This window comes from Drosophila nasuta, chromosome X, assembly GCF_023558535.2.
Source record: "Drosophila nasuta strain 15112-1781.00 chromosome X, ASM2355853v1, whole genome shotgun sequence".
Taxonomy (NCBI): domain Eukaryota; kingdom Metazoa; phylum Arthropoda; class Insecta; order Diptera; family Drosophilidae; genus Drosophila; species Drosophila nasuta.
In genome coordinates this window covers 18,059,241-18,079,824 of record NC_083459.1, presented here as the reverse complement: position 1 = coordinate 18,079,824, position 20,584 = coordinate 18,059,241, and the positions used below count along the sequence as shown (strand labels likewise).

Genomic DNA, 20,584 nt, shown 5'->3' with positions numbered 1-20,584 from the left:
TGTTGTTTGTTCGCATTGAAAACAGTTCAAAGCGATTCACGAATCACTCGAATCAAAAAATACGTTCTGGCTTTTTGTTGATCCGCACAGGATAAGCAAGAAAGCAAGGAAGGAACGATGAAGAAGAAGAAGGAGTAACGGTTATTGCACAACACATTGCTGCATAAATTACGAATTACGACTGGTAATTGCCACAATTACAGGGTATCAAAAAACTGCACCTTTTTATACCCGCTACCCATGGGCTAGAAGGGGATTAAAACTTTGTAGCTACGGCAAATGTAACAGGCAGATATAGGTATACTTGTTACTCTATGGTATATTTTGATTATAGTATTATGTGAATATACCAACATCAAATGTTTGGTATATTTTAGTATTTTCTTCTGTGCAAGCTGGTATATTTTGTATTCTATGGTACATTTTGAATGTAATAGTATATCAATATACCAAACATATATTAAATATTTTAGTATTTTTGGTATATAAGTTCGGTATATTATAAGAATAATGCCACACAAACTGGTGTATTTCACACTGCACGGTATATTTTGAACGAAATAGTATATCATTCTACTATTTTGCTTTAAAAATTTGGTATTTTTTTTTTAGAAAAATGTCGCACAAATTGGTTTATTTCATACTACATGGTATATTTTGAAAGAAATAGCATATCATTATACTATTTTGGTAAATTAGTTCGGTATCTTTTAAGAAAAATGCCGCACAAACTGGTTAATTTCACACTACATGGTATATTTTCAAAGTAATAGTATATCAATATACTATTTTGGTAAATTAGTTTGGTATATTATAAGAATAATGTCGCACAAGCCGGTATATTTTATACTCTATGGTATATAAAAGTATATAAATATTCCATTTTTAGTATATAGTATAGTATATTTTGTGAATAATGTATTTACATCGAGAACGATAGAGGGTGCCTCACAGTCGAGCACACTCAATTGCCATTTTCTTACTTGTTTGTCGCTGTTGCATTTGCAATCGAGTTTACTGGGTTACAACGCGTGCTCTGCCACGCCTGCTACGCCCGCCCCCTCCCAACGCTCGATCCGATCATGTTTCTCCATTTGCAATTGCTAAATTACGCCAAGAATTTTAATCGAGCGTCAACGATAAATGACAGCGACGTCGTCAGATCGACGCTCAAGATGCAAGATGCTCAAGCATCCAGATGAGAGGAGTGCGAAGGGAGGCGTGGCTAACATATGAGCGAGCACTCTTTCGTTTTGTAATTGCAATTTCAATTCGACTTTGTCTTCGTCTTCGCCTGCGACTTGACATCATCGCCAGCAGACAGCTGGATGCAAATGTTGCTGTTGCTGTTGCTGCTGCGTTTCGATGCTGCATTTGGCAGCAGCATTAGCATCATAAGTTACGCGTGCCAATGCAAATGCCATTCCCATTCCCAATCCCACATCTCACATCGCTCACATCTTCCAATTGCAATTCCCATTTGGTTTGTGTGGCACACAAATGCCACAAAAGTGCCGCCGCAGCAGCAACAGCAAAGTCTATAAAAATCTGAATGAATTTCATACACAAAAATGCCGCGGCATTAATATGCAGTACAGAAATGGTTCGTTTGGACAGTAGAATGAGATGAACAGCAACGCAAAAGAGAGAGAGAGAGAAAGAGATTGATTGCATCATACCCTACATCAATCTAATCAATGGGGTTGCGTAGCCACATGTTTTATAGGGTAACTGCAAGTCGGATTGCTTGAGTTGTGCATAAATGACGGCAATTATGAATGCATAGCAAGTTGATTCACTGTTGTATGTATTCATGAATCAATTGAATCGCTTCCATTACAAATTAAACTGAGTTAGATGTGAGAATGCACGCAACGAATTCTCAAGTAGTTGAGTAGCAAATAAATAAATTAAGAGCGAACCATTTCAATTTATTTATTTACAATCAAGAATTTGTGAGCTTAGCAATTTATTTATACATTTTTAAAGACTGTAAATGAAAAAAAGTCAATCACTTCGAAGCGATATAGAACAAATTTCGTTTATGTGAAATATTGTATATATTTTTATAATAAATAAATGGTAATAAATCAATAAATATATTAACTATGTAGAAATGTTATCAAAATATTTATTTTTAAAATAAATAAATGATAATATATAGTATATCAATATAGCAAATAAAGTTTTTGGGTATATTTTAGTATTTTTCGTTGTATTCGTTTGGCATATTTTCAGAATCATGTCGCACAAGCTGGTATATTTTGTAGTCCATAGTATATTTTGAATAGAATATAAAAAATTAACCATTAAAAAAAATATATTCAAAATAATTTGAAATTACCAGTTTTGATTTTGAAATCATTCTGAGTGCTTTATACAAATAATAGGATAATATATTTTTAAGGATATATAGATCCTTAAAAGATTAGAAGATTTTAAGAATACAATTTAAAATTAGCTTCATAATAGGGAGAACAACAACAAATGAAATTAATAGAATTTTTAAATAAGTGATTTTTCAAAGAAAATATCATATAATTTTAAGATTATTCTTCCTAAGGATCTATCTTTTAATCTCTATTTATAATCAGCATCACAATAATCTAAAAAATAATGCATTAAAAGCTCACTCTCCCTGAACATAACTCGTATTTTTCTCAATAGCATGAATGTTTTTGGTTTTCATTAGGAAATCAATCTCTAAGCGACATAGAAAAAGCGTTTCATCAACGTTTAATATTTATATAACAAATTTTTAAAGAGAATCATTTAACGTTTATGGTGCCTGGGAAATTACTCATTAATTTGTGTATCACAAAAATATGCAGAAAATCAGCTGCAAATGATTTCAAAGCTTAATTGTCAGCGTTAAATTGTATTCAGTGATCATATGCATATTGTTTGCTGCATTTAATTGGCGTGTGTGTGTGTAAGTGATCACATGCTTGATTAGAGAACAACAAAAATTGCATAAAGCTGGCAAATCATGACGACATTCAAAGTGTTTTAAGATAAACTGAGATCACGAGTAGCAATTGTGCAGAGAATGCAGATCCAAGTGTGAGCAGCATTCATGAATATTGCATCATATCTGAGTGCTTTTAGATATGAATCACTTGCAGCAGCAGTAGCAGTAACATGATAGAGAGAGGGAGACAGAGAGGGAGAGAGAGAGACTGAGACGAGGCGGGGAGCTGATTTTTGAAAAGGGCGTCGAATAGAAATTTGCGGTCAGGGCAACAAATATTTGGCCACAAATTGTTATTATGATTGTTGTTGCCATCGCTGATGTTGCTTGTTACTCATGTTGCTGTTGTTTCTGTTTCTGTTATTGTTGTTGTCGATGTTGCTGTTACAGTTATTGTTGCCGTTGCCGTTGCCGTTGCGTGCAGCTCGCGTCATTCGCGATGATTAATGACAATTTTTCGGACGAGCCATGTCCGTGTCCATCTGATGCTATCTCTCTCTCTGTCTCTGTCTCTGTCTCTGTCTCGCTGTCTCACTCTTGCAGCCATCTCTTTCAGCTTTTGACGTCTCTGCGGCCGATAATATTTAATTGCCCAGCGATATATCACAAGATAGCGCAGCAACAACAACAATCGAGAGGGTTTGTAGTTAAGTTTCAGGCAGGGGATAGAAAAGTGGAGAGAGGGGGGAGTAAGGAGTGCTCAAGACTCGGTGAATTAAATAATCTACATTATGAGCAGAAGGCAACACACACACACACACTCAAAGTCACATATATTTGCATTAATTCGTTGCATTCGCAACGTCAAAAAGTGAACTCATAAAGCACAAAAACACAGACACAGGAAATCAGAGGCAGACATCACGCATACGCCACGTTGTGTTGTACAAACAGCGAACGACCTGTGAACTGTGAACTGACAACTCTCTGACTCTCTCTCTCTCTCTCTCTCTCTCTCTCTCTGGCTCTGTTTATATTTAGCCAATTTCAAACCACGCGGCATTAATTGTTGTTGTTGTTGTTGTTGTCGGTTCTTTGGTTGTTCGGTTTGTTGCTGCGGTTTGGTTTTTTTTTTGGTTTTTCTGCTTTTGCCTTTGCTTTGCATTGCCAACCGCAAAAGTATTTAAGAAAGTTGGCGAAAAACTTGCGCTTGACTTGAGCTTGTGCCTTGTGCCTTGTGCCTGGCACACGCTGACACTTTTACTTTGTCAAAAGGTGCAGCGGGGTGGTTGGTGCGGGGTTGGAGCGACGACAGCAGCAACCAGAAGGGGAAAAACAACAACAGCAACTTCTTCAATTTGATTCGCTCTCCTGTTTTTTTTTTTCAATCGAGCTGCGAAATTACAATTGTTTTTTCTTCTGCTGTAGCTGCAATTGCTGGACTGCTGCGTCCATGAAGGGGTTAAGAAGGGGATGGTGGGGGGGTGCAAAGAGGAAAGTGGGGGGTCGCAGAAAGTTAGCTTTAGCTGCGGCCTGGCCACAATGATAAATTTATTTAATTTGCCATAAATTGCTCAAGTAACTAAGACGACGCACGCAATGTCGTGGCAGCAACACCCGCCTGCCCCTGTCCCTGCCCCTGCCCTTGCCACCAACCACGCCCCCCTCGCATGCAGGCAAAAGTTGTTGTTTGTGGCGTATGCAAAACAAGGCAGAAAAATTAACGTTTGTCACATTGCGCAGGGAATGCGACAAATCAGTGGCAACAACTCGGCAACAGGAAAGATGGGGCAACAACAGACAAACAGACAGACAGACCGAGAGTTTGTCTTGTCTAACACACACACACATCGATACACACACACACACACACGCGTGTGTTGAGCAATTTCATCGATTTTGCTGAGCGCCCAAAAATTTTGTATGTTGTCGCTTCGAGTTTCGAGTTCTCGGGAGTTCTCTGGCCAACAAGTGCCTGTGTCTCTGTCTCTGTCTCTGTCTCTGTCTCTCTCGCTGCTCCGCAAGTATTTATGCAATGTTTACATTGTGTGTTAATGCCTATGTGTTCTGTCTGCCGCCCGTCCGCCTCTGCGCTTTTCTAAGCAAACAGTGGCACATGCAAAGGCGCACTTAAAACTGCAGACGCCACACATAATTGTTGTACTACGCCTCGCTCTCTCTCTCTCTCTCTCTCTCTCTCTCTCTCTCTCTCTCTCTCTCTCTCTCTCTCTCTTGCGCGCTTGCAACACTGACAACTGTCGCCGTGTGAGCGCGTGCATTTGACACGCTTTTGCCACCAAACAGAACCGGCAGCATGTTGCAACTTGCAAGCAACTTGCAACCAGGCCACCTTTTGGCCGAAAAAACAGCTGGCTAATGACTCATTAAATAACGCGCTCGCGGCATTTTGGTTGCACACACTGCCTTGAATGCATGCGGCATGCGCTTCTTCACAATTTGCCACCCCTGCCACAAAATCTGCCACAACCCCACTTTAGTGCCTGCCACAAGTGTGTGTGCATATTCATGAGCTTGCGACGTGAGCAGCTTCGTGTTAAGCGGCCATTTTAACGTTGACAGAGCGGGAGAGCGAAAGAGAGAGAGATAGAATAGAAAGAGCCAGCGAGTTGCACTTGAATGACAATGAGTGTATATGACTATGAGTATGATTATGATTATGAATATGAATATGACAATCAATCAAGCGACAGCACAGCGTCAGTTGAACGCAGCAACGTTCGAGTTCGTTTGCTCAAGCTCAACACACGACACTTGACATGCATTTTGTGTGGCAAGTGGCAAGTGGCAAGCTCAAGCGTGGAGCGTAGAGCATGGAGCTTGAAGCGAAGAGGCAGCATAATAAGTATTAACTGATTCACTTAATTGTAATGGCTTAAATTTGTGGCATTCACAGCGCTGATTCACTTCAGTGCATCATAAATGTCACCTGAATGCTGACTGAATCATTTGTCAATCAATCTGACTTTTGCAGCTGCAAAGCAAACAAATCATCCGTGTTTTATGTGTGTGCGTGAAATGAATATGAATTTGAAATTGAAGTTGTTAGCAGCGGAAAAGCTAATGAATTCAAGTGCAATAAATTAACAAGAATTATGATGTACTTTACGTCTTTTATCCACATTAGAATTTCTTTTTTATTGTCATTTAAATATTCGCTTTGTTTTTCTTATAAGGCAAAGTGACGAAATTTAATGTAAGAAATTGTTAAATGCTTACTTAGACATTAATGATCTTATAATCAAATTGAGCTATGACAAAATTACAAAAATATTGAAAATACTTCAAACTTAGTAACAAATAAATGCTAAGCAAGAAATTATAAGATTCATCTTGGGCACTAAAGGGTTAAGTAGTTTTGATTTTCTATTACGCCTGCTTGGATACAACCGATCTGAGCAGTTTTAATATATATACTAGCTATATAGACATTAAACAGTTCTCAAAGTTGCAATCACAAAAAGATTCAGAAAGTTACGCACATCAGAAAAGGGAGACAAATAGACAGACGGACGAATCATAAAGAACTATTTACTTTCACTAGAAAATAAATTGTTTTTTAAAAGTTACAAAAATATTGAAGTCCTAAGTTAACAAATATAAATGTTTAGTTATAACTTAAAGATCGTAAAATGTGTCGAAACAAAAAGGTTGTAATGTTCGGTCGTGGGCATTAGAGGGTTAAGCAACTTTCATTTTCTACTACTGTTGCTTGGATATGTCCAATCGATCTGTTCAATTCTTATATACTATATGCAAACTACATATACATTAAACAATTCTACAAAATTTCAGAGCAATTGTTACAAGACCGAGAAAGTTATGCACATTGAAACAAGCGGACAGACAGACAGACGGACGGATTTTTACTATTACGATTGCTGGCGAGCACTTGTGTCCGCACCGCTCACAGCAATTATTCATTTGTATTGATATGCCGCATTGAGATGGATTGCAAGATGTGGTTGCGTCTGTTTAATTTCCGATAAGCGCTGCGTGAAAGTCTCGCTTCCACGTGGCGGAAAAGTGAACTACTCATTGTAATTATGCAGACACACATGTGTGTGTGTGTGTGTGTGTGTGTGTGTGTGTGTGTGTGTGTCGCATTGACATCGCGACATCAAGATCCTTCACACACACTTGCACACTCACACTCACACTCACACACAATTACAGTTACGTTTACAACTACCGTTTGAGGTCGTCTCTTCCGTTTGGCGTAAAAATGTTGCGTATACGCGACGTGAAACGCACGGAAATCGATTAGACATGACGGCAAATGTTTATCGCTTATAGTTTCTGACTTAATTAATGCTGAAGTGAAGGGGAATGCATACTAATAACCGTTTTGCATGGCTCAAGCGAAAACATTGCCAAGCGTTTGCTCTTTAAGCCAACTTTAAAGCACTCGCAGGACTCTTTTTTTTGTCCCATTCTTATACTCATTTTTTTGCTACCGTTGTTAAGGCGTGTCTGTTGTGCACTTTGCGACGAAAAAGCGAGTTAATGAGTCGATCAGCAGCTTGAGTGGTTGAGTGGGTGAGAAAGAGAGCTGCTAACGCTGCTAACGAGCAATAATCAAATCAAAATACTTGCGATTATTACACACAACAACAACAACAGCAACAACAGCAACAACAACAACAAGAAAATGTGACAACAAGATGTTTTAAGCAGCAGCAGCCAAGCTGTTGAAAAACGCTTTTAAACGTCTGTCGCGACACGCGTCGATTTTCCTTCCCTTTTTCCCTGCTCTTTTTTTTTGTGTGCTGCGTTGTCGTGACTGCTTTGCATTTACTTTTTTCTATACCCTGTAAAAAAATAACGGCTTTAAATCAGTTGGCAACAGCTTTTTTAATTTTCTATTCATTTTCTATTTAGCGAATAGAATTTTCTATACATTTTTGGCTCGATTTTCTAAAATCAGTTTTTATTTTACTAGAAATTTAACTAGAAATATTCACCTTAAATATTTGTCTCAATGATCATTTAAAATTTAATAGTGGGTCTTTGCAATGTGTTTTACAATTTTGTTGTTTGTTTTTTGTCTCAATAATTATTTGGCATATTAATAGCCTATCTATGACAGCGAGTACTGAACTCATTTTATTGTCTTTCCTGTAATCATTATTTAACATATTAATATAACACATATATGTTAAATATTTGAGCAGCAAATGAGGCGCGTTCAATATCATTTTATAAAAGTATTTATATAAAATATTTAATTAAAAATGTATGCTAAATATTTAAGCAACAAATAAGGCTCATTTAATAATTATTATTTCATAATTTATATTTATTTTTCAGCTAGCTTTCTATTAAGGCATGAACAAATTTAAAACAATAATATAAATCATTCAATAATGATTATTAAATTTGTCGCTTAAATATTTATATTTAATCTAGTATCAAATACTACATTTAATTCTACAGTAAAAAGAATACTAGCTGATGAGATCTTCAACAACAATGATTAAATGAAAGAACAAATGCTTTTACATTATTTAACTTATAATAACGTGTATGTTAAGAATTAAAAATTACTATAATCAAATAATAATTTTTGACCAATATTCTTTATCTCTTGAGAATATAATTTTTAACTAATTTTGTAATTTTGCATGTGGAAGTCTCACAATCTTCGCAACTTCCACATTAATAGCGTATCTTGCCATCGAGCTTTGCCATTTCTGCTCACTGTCAAACGATTCATATTTTGAGTCTTTTATTTTCATTTGATTTTATTTTGATTCTTTTGTGAAAATTGTGGTGCTCCAGCGACGCGTCGTAAGCTAACCCCGTGACCCATCAAACACAGTTATCAGCAACCTTCAACCCGCAATTCGCAAACTTCCTTTGCACCTTCCCTACTCCTCACTCCCTCCTCCACCTCCCCTGGCAATTGCCACCCCCGAATATGCTGCGCCACACTCAACTTTGTTTGTTTGCGGTTTTGGCTTGTGCGCTTTTACGTTTTCCCTGCGCCACGTATCAATTATCGTCTCAAATTTAGTACCAGCCTCAACTCGAAACAGTTGCAGCTGTATGTGTTCGTGTGTGTGTGCGTGTGTGGAAGTTAAATGTGTTGCATACTTGCAGGCGCAACGATTTAAGTTCAAGTGCAAATGGTTGTTGCGAGCAGCAGCGAGTTGTGTGGTCAATCATTGTACTTGCAGCTGCGACAGATGTGCGCCTGTTGACAAGCTCTCATTTCAAGGCAGTTCGCAAGAGAGAGAGAGAGAGCGAAAGAGAGGGAAATGGGGAGAGAGAGAGCAAGAGTGTAAAGCTGAGTCTGGATCAGAGACACACACAAATTCCCAAAAAGCAATCGGATACTTCAAGCTGCAAATAAAGTCTTTCTATCATTCTTGTGCTTTCTCTCGCTCTCGCTCCCCTTCTCTCTCTCTCTCTCTCTCTCTCGCTCTTTGCTTCTCTCTTTATTTGACCAGGCAACAGGCGTACAGCAACCAAGTGTTGCAACTGTGTGTGCGGCAGCTGCCAATTTCGCATTAGCCTGTTGCCTGTTTGTCTGACGTTGTCTGCCGTTGCCTTTTACCCTTTGTTATTATTTTGCTGCTGCAATTGGCCAATTTGTGTTTACATCCTTTTGTTTTGCAAACCCAGATCAAACTCAACAAAAATTCGAGCATTTTGTTTTCGGTTTTTGCGGATTATAAATGCTGCACGTAATTTGTTTACCCAATGTCCAAAAAAAAAAAACGGCATCAAACGAGCCGGCAAATAGCTCAGCTTCCGTCTGCTCGCCTCGACTATAATTGGAAGCCTCACACTTTATACCCAGTAATTAGTTCTGCCTTAGGCAGTGATGTTGCAACTCAAAATGTAACAATAGAACACTATAATAGTTAGTAATTTATTTACACACAAATGTTTTCATTGCAAATTCTGATTTGTTACTGAACTCGACAATTAATTAAATTTAATTTTGTTTTAACATTTTTTACAAGAATTTTTGTATTAGTTATGAAAAGGTCTTTGGCTATTTATTTGAAGAAACATTAGGTAACTGAAGGAAAAATAACAATAGAAAATGAAAATGTAATAAGAAGTTAACTGATGAAAAATAAGAAATTTAAATAAAAATATAATAATAGAAAATTAAAAATTAAAACTAGAAATAGAAAATATAAAACAGAAATTGAAAATTTGAATTGGAAACTCGAAATAGAAAATTGTAAGTAGAAATAGAAAAAAAAATGAAAATGAAAAAAGAAAATAAATAATAGAAAATAAAAAATTAAATAAAAATTTGAAATTGAAAATAGAAAAAGAAAATAAGAATAGTAAAATAGAAAAAAGAAATATAATAAAAACTGATTTAAAATTTGAAGAAGCATTTTTGAACTTCTTTTGCATATTCTTCGTCTAATGATTCCTCTAAAAACAAACACTTAAATATAATATGAATAGCTATTGCGGGATATATACAATATTTCTATAAGAAAATGCATATCTGATTCATAAACCTTAACCAAATAGCATTCTTTAGAAATGTACAAATTGTACAAAGAAACTGTTGAGTAAACTTTATTATTATTTACATGTTAATTATTATACAAAATAATATAATAACTAAAAGAAGGGAGTGCTAGCAACTAAGGCCATCGACTAAGAGTAAGCATTAATAGATGGCTTAAATGAAATATTTTTATGTTTTGAAAAAATAAAGCGTATCTTTGAGTCGTGTACTCGCAAATGTTGTCGAGCCGTCGAGGTAGTCGCATTTTTGAAGGTTTCTATGTTGTGTCGGCTGATGAGATTGGCAGCCAAATCCGGCAGCTGCCATATGTTGGCCATTATTGAATCTTTAATGTCAATAAGCAAAAGCCTTTGTTTCATTTCGTTCGTCTTTCGTCTTGCTGCTTTCCCCTCGTCTGTCCTCTTGCCTTTTGCCATTTGCCTTTACAGGGTTTTCGCTGCTGTTGCTTTGTTTGTTTTGCCTGCGAATTTAGTTGCATACTTTGAGGCGCCGCATTGCGCCGCCAAAAACGTTGAGCAACAAAATTCGCAAAGCGAAATTGTCAAACTGCAGTCAGCGGAGGAGGCGGGCATGACATGGGGGCGTGCCAATTGCGGCACAGACAAACTTCTTATATGGCTGACATGCCGACAAAATAATAATAAGAAAACGCTTTCGCCAGCTTCGTGTTGAAAATTGCGAGCAAAGCAAAACCAAAACGAAACGAAACCAAATGGAAAAAAAATGAACTTTGGCGATTTGTGAGCGCCCAAAAAGTAGTTAAAGTTGGTGCTGCAGTTAACCACGATGACGATGGCGTTGAAAACGACAATTGTGCATTTATGGCGGACAATGAACCCCCCAAAAAAACGAGGAAAAGAATTACCAACTCTTTCAATTCAAAGTAAAACTCAACTCAAATCAACAAAACAAAAATGAGACTGACAAAATAATTACCATAAAATTGAAAATATATATATTTATTTGATATATTTATATATATGTGTGTTTGTAAAAGAGACTGCGATGACAAATAATTACTGTAAAAATTGAAAATATTTTTATTTGTTTTGTATATTTATTAATATTTTTGTTAAGCCATAAATAGCTCGGCTGCGCATTAAATACTTTGCTAATTGTTGATTGTGACAACAAAAAACTTAAAGCTCCTCTGATTACACTTGAGCTAAGTGCCACGCCCCCGCCTACGTTTGGCTTTTGCAGTTTTCAGTCTCTTTGCTTTTAATTAGCCGTTCTCAGATCTCGTTCTCTCGCTCTCGCTCTCTTTCTGTTTCGCTGTTTCTCTTTGGTCTGTGTTGACGCCTCCTTTTCTAGCTCTCGCAATGATGTTGCTTTGTTCGCTTTGTGCGTGTGTGTTTGTGTGTGTAATGTTGCTTGTAATCAAATCCGCGTTGCTTGTCACTTTGTGCTGCATACTTTCGGGCGCGTCGAGGCCAAAGGCCAAAGAAAAGTGTGGAAAAATATTTGTGAAAATGCTTAACTTAAGACCTTAGCCAGAGACAGAGAGCCAAAGCCAGAGTATGAAATTTTAGGCGTCCTGTCCAACAACCAAGAGTGGGAGGTGTTATGTGCGCACACACACACACACAAACACAGAGACATAGCCAGAAAAAAAGGGTTCAAAAAGGCAAAAACATGCACAGGAAACTGTGGCTAACGATGCCAAAGAGCGGGGGGAGAGGATGTCAAAGCGGAATGGGAAGCTTCAGTTAAAATTCGAATTCGAGTCGAGTCGAGTCGAGTCGAGTTGAGTTGAATTGTTGTCAGGCTTATCAACTTATCAACAGAGCGAAACACACACACAGAGAGACACCTAACAAACTTTTGCTTTCAAGTTGAGCGAGAGCAGCGACAACAACAACAACAACAACAACATCGAGGCACAAAGGGAAGTGCTTGTTAAACTGCATCCGGTTGAGGGCTAATTGCAAGATTGCCATATCCAAAAATAAACTCACACACACACACACACACAATCATGAATATAAAATGTATTTGTTGCTATGCTTATTAATGTTATTCATGTTCTTTTGATTGCAGAATGTCATGAGAATCAGTTTAGATGCCACAGTGGAAAGTGCATTGACGCCAGACAGCGATGCGATCTCGTCAACGATTGTCCCGATGGCGAAGATGAGGGCGACGACTGCCGTAAGTAGTAGCTCACAGATCACACTATGTATCTATGTATCTATACCAAAAGTATCTAAAACACAAACACACACACACACACGCTTACAAACAAACACTACGTATACTTAATATTATTGGTAGACAAGCCCAAGAACAATCTTATGGGCGTCTATGCGTAAACTAAGTTTGACTAAGCAACAACAACAACTACAAACTAGCAAGTAAGCTTAGTCCCATATATAGTCGATAATCGATATTCGATAACCGATAACCGATGAGCAAAACCGTTCCCGACAGCGGTCTGAACTCACTGCTTTGCTTTCGGGTTGCCAAGCCTACAACAAAAACGCAATTCAATCATGATTAAAATTAACAATTAACCGAATCGTATTAACCACTAACCCATTATCTTTTTTTTATTATCTCTCTCTCTCTCGCTCCCCCTAACTGCACTCTGCCTGCGCTGGTCAATCGGCCAACTAACACTTAAAACCAAATCCAAAACCAAAACCAATACCATAATACCGCTCGCTATAACGCTACTAATAACTACATCAGCTGCCGCCTGCAGCAGCATGGAGTATCAATGTCGCGATGGCTCACACTGCATCAGCGACAGCCAGCGTTGCGATGGCCACGCCGATTGCAACGAAGGCGACGATGAGGAGAACTGTGACGGAAGTGAGTATCACATCTCGATCGAACCTAACATCATTCTCAATCAATCAATCAATCAATCAATCACCCAATCATATCAATTCTTCTGCATAAGCTACTTGAGATTCACTGGACTAATATCAAAACTTTAACATAATGTGTTTGCTCAATCAATCAGTTGATGAAAAGTTACAGCAATCATTCACAGCAACTTGAGTAAATTTCAATATAATTAAAGAGTGGATTCCTCAATCAATCAATCAGCTGCCTAATTCTGTCAAATTATCAACAACTTACATTTCAAAAGTCAGGAATACCTTTCCATGAATTCAATTCTATACAAGAGAAGACTCCTCAATCATTCAATCAATCAATCAGTTACCTAGGTTTCAGTACTTGTTCCAAAAATTCTAGATTTAGTCAGAAGTCTATAAATGGAAGAGATGGTAAATTTGTTCATTTTCTGCATTTATTGCAATCGCAACATTAGGATATATAAATCATTTGAGGATTATTTTTATTTGTATTGAAATCAATTCAAATAAGATTTCTCAATCATTCACTTAATCAATCTTAGTGTTTAATAATAGTACTGGAACTGTCTTATTTTATAAAAAAAAACCTGATCCTAATATTTTATATTTCAATCACGTTTCAATCATATGCCTCTAGTTTCCTAAATACTTTATTCAATTCTATTTATCAATACAATTGAAATGGTTTTAGTCCAGCTTATGAGCTCAAGTACACAATGCATCAATCAGCAATCAATCACTGAACATTCTCTCATAACTAAATGCTCTCCGTTTTGATTTCTTGCTGCATTTTGCTGTGGTGCACAGTTGTGCCCAAGCTGCGCTACACGTGCCCCAAGGGCAAGTTCACCTGTCGCGATCTCAGCTGCATATCGATTGTGCATCGTTGCGATGGACGCGCCGATTGTCCGCACGATCGTTCCGACGAGGAGGGTTGCCGTATGTTTTACAGTTCTCTCCCGCTCTTCTCTTGATATCTGTATATCTCTCTCTCTCTCTCGCTCTTGCTCTCTATCTCTCTCTCTTTCTGTTTGTTGTTGCACATGCAGCCTGTCTGTACGACAAGTGGCAGTGTGATGACGGCACCTGCATTGCCAAGGAGCTCCTCTGCAATGGCAACATCGATTGTCCCGAGGATATATCCGATGAGCGCTATTGCGATGGTGAGTGTGAGTGAACCGTAAAAAGAAACTGTACTGTGTTTGTTTTTTGTGTGAGTGTGTGACAGGTAAGTAATGGGGCACACACGACACTGTTTCGCACTTGCAACTACGGTTTTTACTACGATGTTGCGCTGTCAGTTTCGAGTTCGCGTTCGCGTTCTCTGTCCCTCTGCCCCGCTCTCGCCACATAACTTACATACATAGCTAACTCCATTACCCCCATCATCGAATCACATACAATATATTGACAATCGATAACCACACACAAACACACACATTGAAAATAACACAACAATCGCAATAACATCAGGTGGCAACGATGAACTTCAGTGTCTGTATAATGAATTCCGTTGCGGGAACGGTGAGTGCATACCGATCCGTCAGTATTGCGATAACATCTACGATTGTAACGATTACACAGACGAGCAGGACTGCGGTAAGTGCTTGTCGCATCGATAGACTTCGATAGTTATCGATAAATCTGTGTGTCTCTCTCTACTTGTATCTTAAATTATGAATTAAGTAAGTGTATTAGAGTGTAATGCTTCCTTCTGCTGCTCTCTTTCTCTGTGTCTCTCTTGCTCTCTTTGTGGTGATTAAAATTGTGGTGTTTGGTTTCTTAACTTTTCAGCAACTATTGTTTCCCTTTGCTGTCTTCTCTGTCTCCCTCTCCCCCTCTGTCTGAGTTGTCTCTCAGTATGCTTCGATTGCTTTGTCCTTTTGTGTGGTAGCTCTTAATGCGTGTCAACTTGATAAGATTTTGATTTTTTTTCGTTTAACAAATTCCAATTTTTGTTTCTCTTCTTTCCAATTCGTTCCCCGAAAACAAAAATGTATAAAAATTGGTTGTGGTTATCGAATGTGTCCAACCAACTAATCGATTAATTGCACGAAACAACAACCGCTGGAACGACAACAACAAAAAAAACAACTTCAACATCCCATCAATTGGCTCAACAACAAAATTTGCATGTCCAAAAACAAAAACCAAAAAAATAAACCAAAATCCCCAAAAATGTCAACGGCTTTGCATGCGGTGATCCCACAACCTTCCTCCTTCCCTTTATCCTCACTCCCAAAAATAAAACCTAATCAATGCATGCGGCTAACAGTGACGAACGACATCAACGATCTCGATACCGTCGATGAAGACGGCATTATACGAAATTATGGCGATCACGGTGGTCGACCTCGTCCACCGCTGAATACGGGTTACGATCGCGATCAAAATCGCGACACCGACACCGAGGGGCTCGATGAACAAGATATGCGCGACTATCAAGTGTATTTGCCAAAGGAACAATATGGCAAATCGACGCCACAGAATCCGTGTGCATCGAATCAGTTCAAGTGTCGCAACAACGTTTGCATTCCATTGCATCTGCGTTGCGATGGCTTTCATCATTGCAACGATATGAGCGATGAGGACAATTGTGAACGCTATCGTCCGTCGCAGACGACACGAGGACCAATCGTAACGCGGCCAACGTTGCCGTCGGTGACGATTGCCCCCGTGTATAATCCATGGACAACGGCGGCGCCAGCTGCGCTTGAACGTCAACCAACAACAACAACAACAAGAACGACAACAGCAAGTCGCATCACCACTAACCCAAATCCAACAATACCAACAATAACAACAGCAGGAACAGGTGCAGCGAGTAGGTTAAAAATGTGTTGCATACTTTCGGGTGCTGGTGTTATTTCTTGACTCTCCCTCTCTCTCTCTCTCGACTACAAAGTGCATGCCATGTCTGTGACTCTAGCGTCGAACATTGAAACTTACTTAAGCTAAGTTCACACACACAGACACACACACACCGAAAGCTAGTTATAAAGTTAAACGTTTAATTTAGTATTTAATGTTACGTTATTCTATAGTTTGTATGCATTCTTCTTCAATTTTAATTGATGCCAAACACACACCTGTACACACATTTTCTCTTTCTCTCTCATACTCTCATTATGTATCTCTTTCTCTCTCGTTTTATGTTTTTGTATATGTGTATCTGTCATATTCACGTGCTCACGTTCGTATCATTATAAATATATGCCTCCTTGCTACCGCCCCCCCACTCCACTATCTACGCTCCACGCTCAAATACTCTACACATACGTACCATACATATCAAATCACACAACACCATTTAGTCAGCTCATCGTCATCATCATCATCATTGCCACCTTTGGCCACCAGCAATTGCCTCGAAAACATTGAATTCGCGTGCCACAATCGCGATTGCATTTCAATTGAGAGCGTCTGCGATGGCATCGCTGACTGTGACCAGCGTGAGGATGAGGATTATTTGCTATGCAATTGCAGCGGCGACCAGGTGAGTTCACAGCGCCCATCATACCTCATCTCTCACACACACACACACACACACTCTTGTGCATTTTTACATGACACCCACTTTGCCCTCTGCCCCCCGTATTTCCATCACACACAGTATAAATGTCTGCGCGGCGGCGGTTGCATACCCAAGACTCAAGTCTGCGATGGCAAATCTCAGTGCCGCGATGGCAGCGATGAGAGCACTTGCCGTAAGTACTCTGAATGAAGCAACTATATATTTTACTATCCCGCTTATCATAATCAACACTCACCACGAAGTAGATTCTTTTCCCTTTCAAAAAAGTAGTTTTAATAGTAGTGATAATCAAACTAATTTCTTTTCATAACAAATTCCGAATAGCAAACTAAATACATTAATATTATTTAGGTACAATATAATTTTGTGAAACTTGTTCTTTAAGTAGCAAAGCCAAACGACTCTCAATTAATTAGCTTTTAACAGCATTCAATTGGTACTTAGCCAGTTAACATTCACTCACAATCAGAATTATGTATTTTGCTTTGGTCCTGCAGTTTCTAGTTTTTAGAATATTTCATGCCGCTAACTGTACTCTCTCTTCTCTTTTTCCACGCTATATATATATACATATATCAACTGTGTTGAATCGCCGTCTCTCTGTCTCTGCTCTATGCTATATCTCATATTCTCTCTGTGCTGTGATATTCGCAACTGCCACATACAACACCACCACCACCACCAACAACAACAAACAACATGAACAAAAAATACATCATCATACGATCATAAAAACGAAAACGTAAACGTAAACGAAAACATCACATACAGACTTCCATGCCAAGTTCAATCTAAGTCGACCGGTCGTCGAGTGCATGTCCTTTCAGTATCAATGCGGCGACGGAAGTTGCATCAGTGGCTACAAGCGTTGCAACGGCATCACGGACTGTGCCGATGGCGCCGACGAATACAATTGCCTCTTCAACTATGACGATACGAACTATGGTAGTGCCATATGCTAGATATGCATACATACATATGTAGATAGGTCATCTTCACATCATGGATACAATATCTTACGAATGCATTTATTTTATCTTTTCATCAAACAAACACACACACACACACACATACACACACACACACACTACATTTACATGAATTAGATCTAGACTCTGACCCAGACTTAGATACCAACGACAACAGCAATGAGAATGATGGCAATGATCCATTGAATGAGTGCGATCTATATTATTTTGAGTGTGATTTGGGCCAGTGTATACCATTAGAGAAGAAATGCGATGGCTATCCGGACTGTCAAGATGAAACCGATGAGCTCGGCTGTCCGGCTTTCACAGGTAAACAATCATCCACAACGGAGAGAGGCTGCTAACAAAATGGATATTGTGTCAACTGTTAATCCTTAACAACACCCCACCAAACACAACACTCTCACACACTGAATTACTCATCCAAACAACACTCACACACACCCAACTCAACTCAACTCAACGTGATCGTGATCATTTTGCAGAGCATTGCCTTGAGCATGAGTTCGAGTGCGACGACTACTGCATAACACGCGATCAGCTGTGCAACGGCATTGTCAACTGCAACGATGGCAACGACGAGCGTAATTGTACCTTTTGTCACGACGACGCCTTTCTGTAAGACTAAGTCTGCCAATTTATCGAACTATCGATCGCTCAAACGATCAACGTGCAATGCAATGACTTTTCGCCTTTGCTTTTCTTCTATGTTTTTGTGTGCCCCAACTATCAAACCAACCATTCACCATTCACCTTCCACCACACCAATCTCACACGCCAAAAATACACGATCACATCATATCGACGATAAACGATAACAAAATTACTATCGCACATTGGCGCAGCTGCCACACGGGCGATTGCATTGCATCGCAACTGCAGTGCAATGGCCTCGTGGACTGTTCCGATGCTAGCGATGAGCACAATTGCGGTAAGCCTTAATATCATGTCATACTACATCATTCCCGACTGCTGCAACATTTAGTAATTTGCAATACTATTGTAGTACTATCGTAAAACTTTGCTTTCTTCTTTATTTAGTAGTTTGGCTTATTATTATTTAAATTTTATTTGTAGGCTAGTTTCATAGTTCAACTTATGAGCGTGTTAAAGAAGTTTGTTTACATGATATATTGTTTTTTGTTTTGTTCATTTTTTCATTGTATGTTTATTGCTTAAAGCTGGCAATGCATGTCTGCAGGGTTATTTTGCTTGCAATGGAGAATGCGTCCATGAATCCATTAGATGCAATGGCCGCAACGATTGCGAAGGTGGCATCGATGAGCTCGATTGTCAGGGTAACACAATTTTACAAATGATCAACCATATTGCACACAAATCCACACAAATCCACAAAATACTATCGCTAGCGATTTATCGATATTTTATTTAACTATCGATATTAATCAGTTTAGTTTCAGCTCCAGTCTTCAGCTTCAACTCTTTCTCTCTAGCGTTCCTTTTCTTTTTGCACCCAATCACCGCTACAAGTTCTGTTTATATTCATCTCTCTCTCTTTCTCTCTCTCTCTATATCTCTCTCTTTCGCTATCTCTCTCTCTCTCTCTCTCTCTCTCTCTATTTCTTTGTTGTATTCTGTTGTCCTTGCTCTTTTGCCTTGCACCCATTGTTTATAATTTGTGAATGTCCATTCAATTTTGTTTGTTGTTTTGTTTTTTTTTTTATTTTCCTATGGTGTTTTGCTCTCATCAAACATGCGCTACACACAAACACACACACATACATATGTATATATATATGAATATATGTATGTATATATATATCTCGTCATACATATATGTAGACATACACACGCCCACAACAAGATTCAGAGACTGTCTGCCAAATGAATGGCAATGCCAGAGCTTTGAATGCATCAATGAAAAATATTTGTGTGACGACCACTTCGATTGTGAGGACCAATCGGATGAATGGCCCGATAACTGCAAGGGACAGGGTAACAAAATTCGATTTAACTACTCTCTCTATACTCTCCCAACCTATCCCAAAAACCAATCCAATTCGCGACCCCATTTATCGATCGCAATCAATCCACCTTTAATCAACAAGCTGTATGCATAATTAGTTTGTAAGTTTGTGATCTCCAATTTTTGGGGATAATCTGTTATATGTTATACATGGGAGAGGGGTTAGCACATCGAACAGGTTTGTACTTGTGATGCTTAACACGATGCTTAACAGATTGTGGATCTAATTGTGTAACATAAGAAACTGTTGCTCATTGCGTTCTCTTGTCTTTCTCTCTTTCTTATTAAACAAAACACGATAACAACAACCATCGCATCGACATGAATAAACATTTTCATCAATCAACCGCATGATAACCGCAACCAAATCGCCATCTCATAGCCACCACTCGCCAAACTGCCGAAGATTGCCACAGGGATCAATTCTTTTGCGATAATTTGTGTTTGAATCGCTCGAAACAATGCAATGGTCACTACGATTGCAACGATCGTAGTGATGAGCGTGATTGTCCCATTCAGCCGACACGTTATCCATCATATTCACCGCTCCCGTGTCCACAGCACACTTGCCCCAGTGGCAGATGCTACTCGGAGGTGGAACGTTGTGATGGCCAGCGTCATTGCGAGGATAACTCCGACGAGGCCAACTGTAAGTTTGCATTCATATCTATTAACAATTCAATTCATCCTCATTTCTTATGACACACATAGGTGATCTCAAATAATTTTTAATAGAGCAGGTTTTAAAGGGGAATAGCGAAAAAATAATCTTATTACACGAATACGACAGTTAGATATAATTAATCGATTCAAAT

General features: G+C 38.6%; 1 protein-coding gene across 12 annotated transcripts in view; it reads left to right on the top strand.

The window, feature by feature from the left end:
* The window catches only part of LOC132795911 (basement membrane-specific heparan sulfate proteoglycan core protein), a 102,495-nt gene that overhangs the window by 54,002 nt on the left and 27,909 nt on the right, over window positions 1-20,584 (top strand). For 2 of the 12 annotated variants that reach the window (XM_060806870.1, XM_060806872.1), the window contains one exon: window positions 12,474-12,584. In XM_060806870.1, coding sequence (XP_060662853.1) covers window positions 12,474-12,584 — 111 coding nt within the window. Of the gene's footprint in view, window positions 1-12,473; window positions 12,585-13,124; window positions 13,248-14,731; window positions 14,858-15,533; window positions 16,083-16,572; window positions 16,966-17,564; window positions 17,739-17,899; window positions 18,092-18,963; window positions 19,081-19,585; window positions 19,739-19,880; window positions 19,948-20,151; window positions 20,419-20,584 lie in introns of those variants that run through there. The other 10 variants (XM_060806859.1, XM_060806862.1, XM_060806861.1 and 7 more) reach the window with 10 other exon arrangements.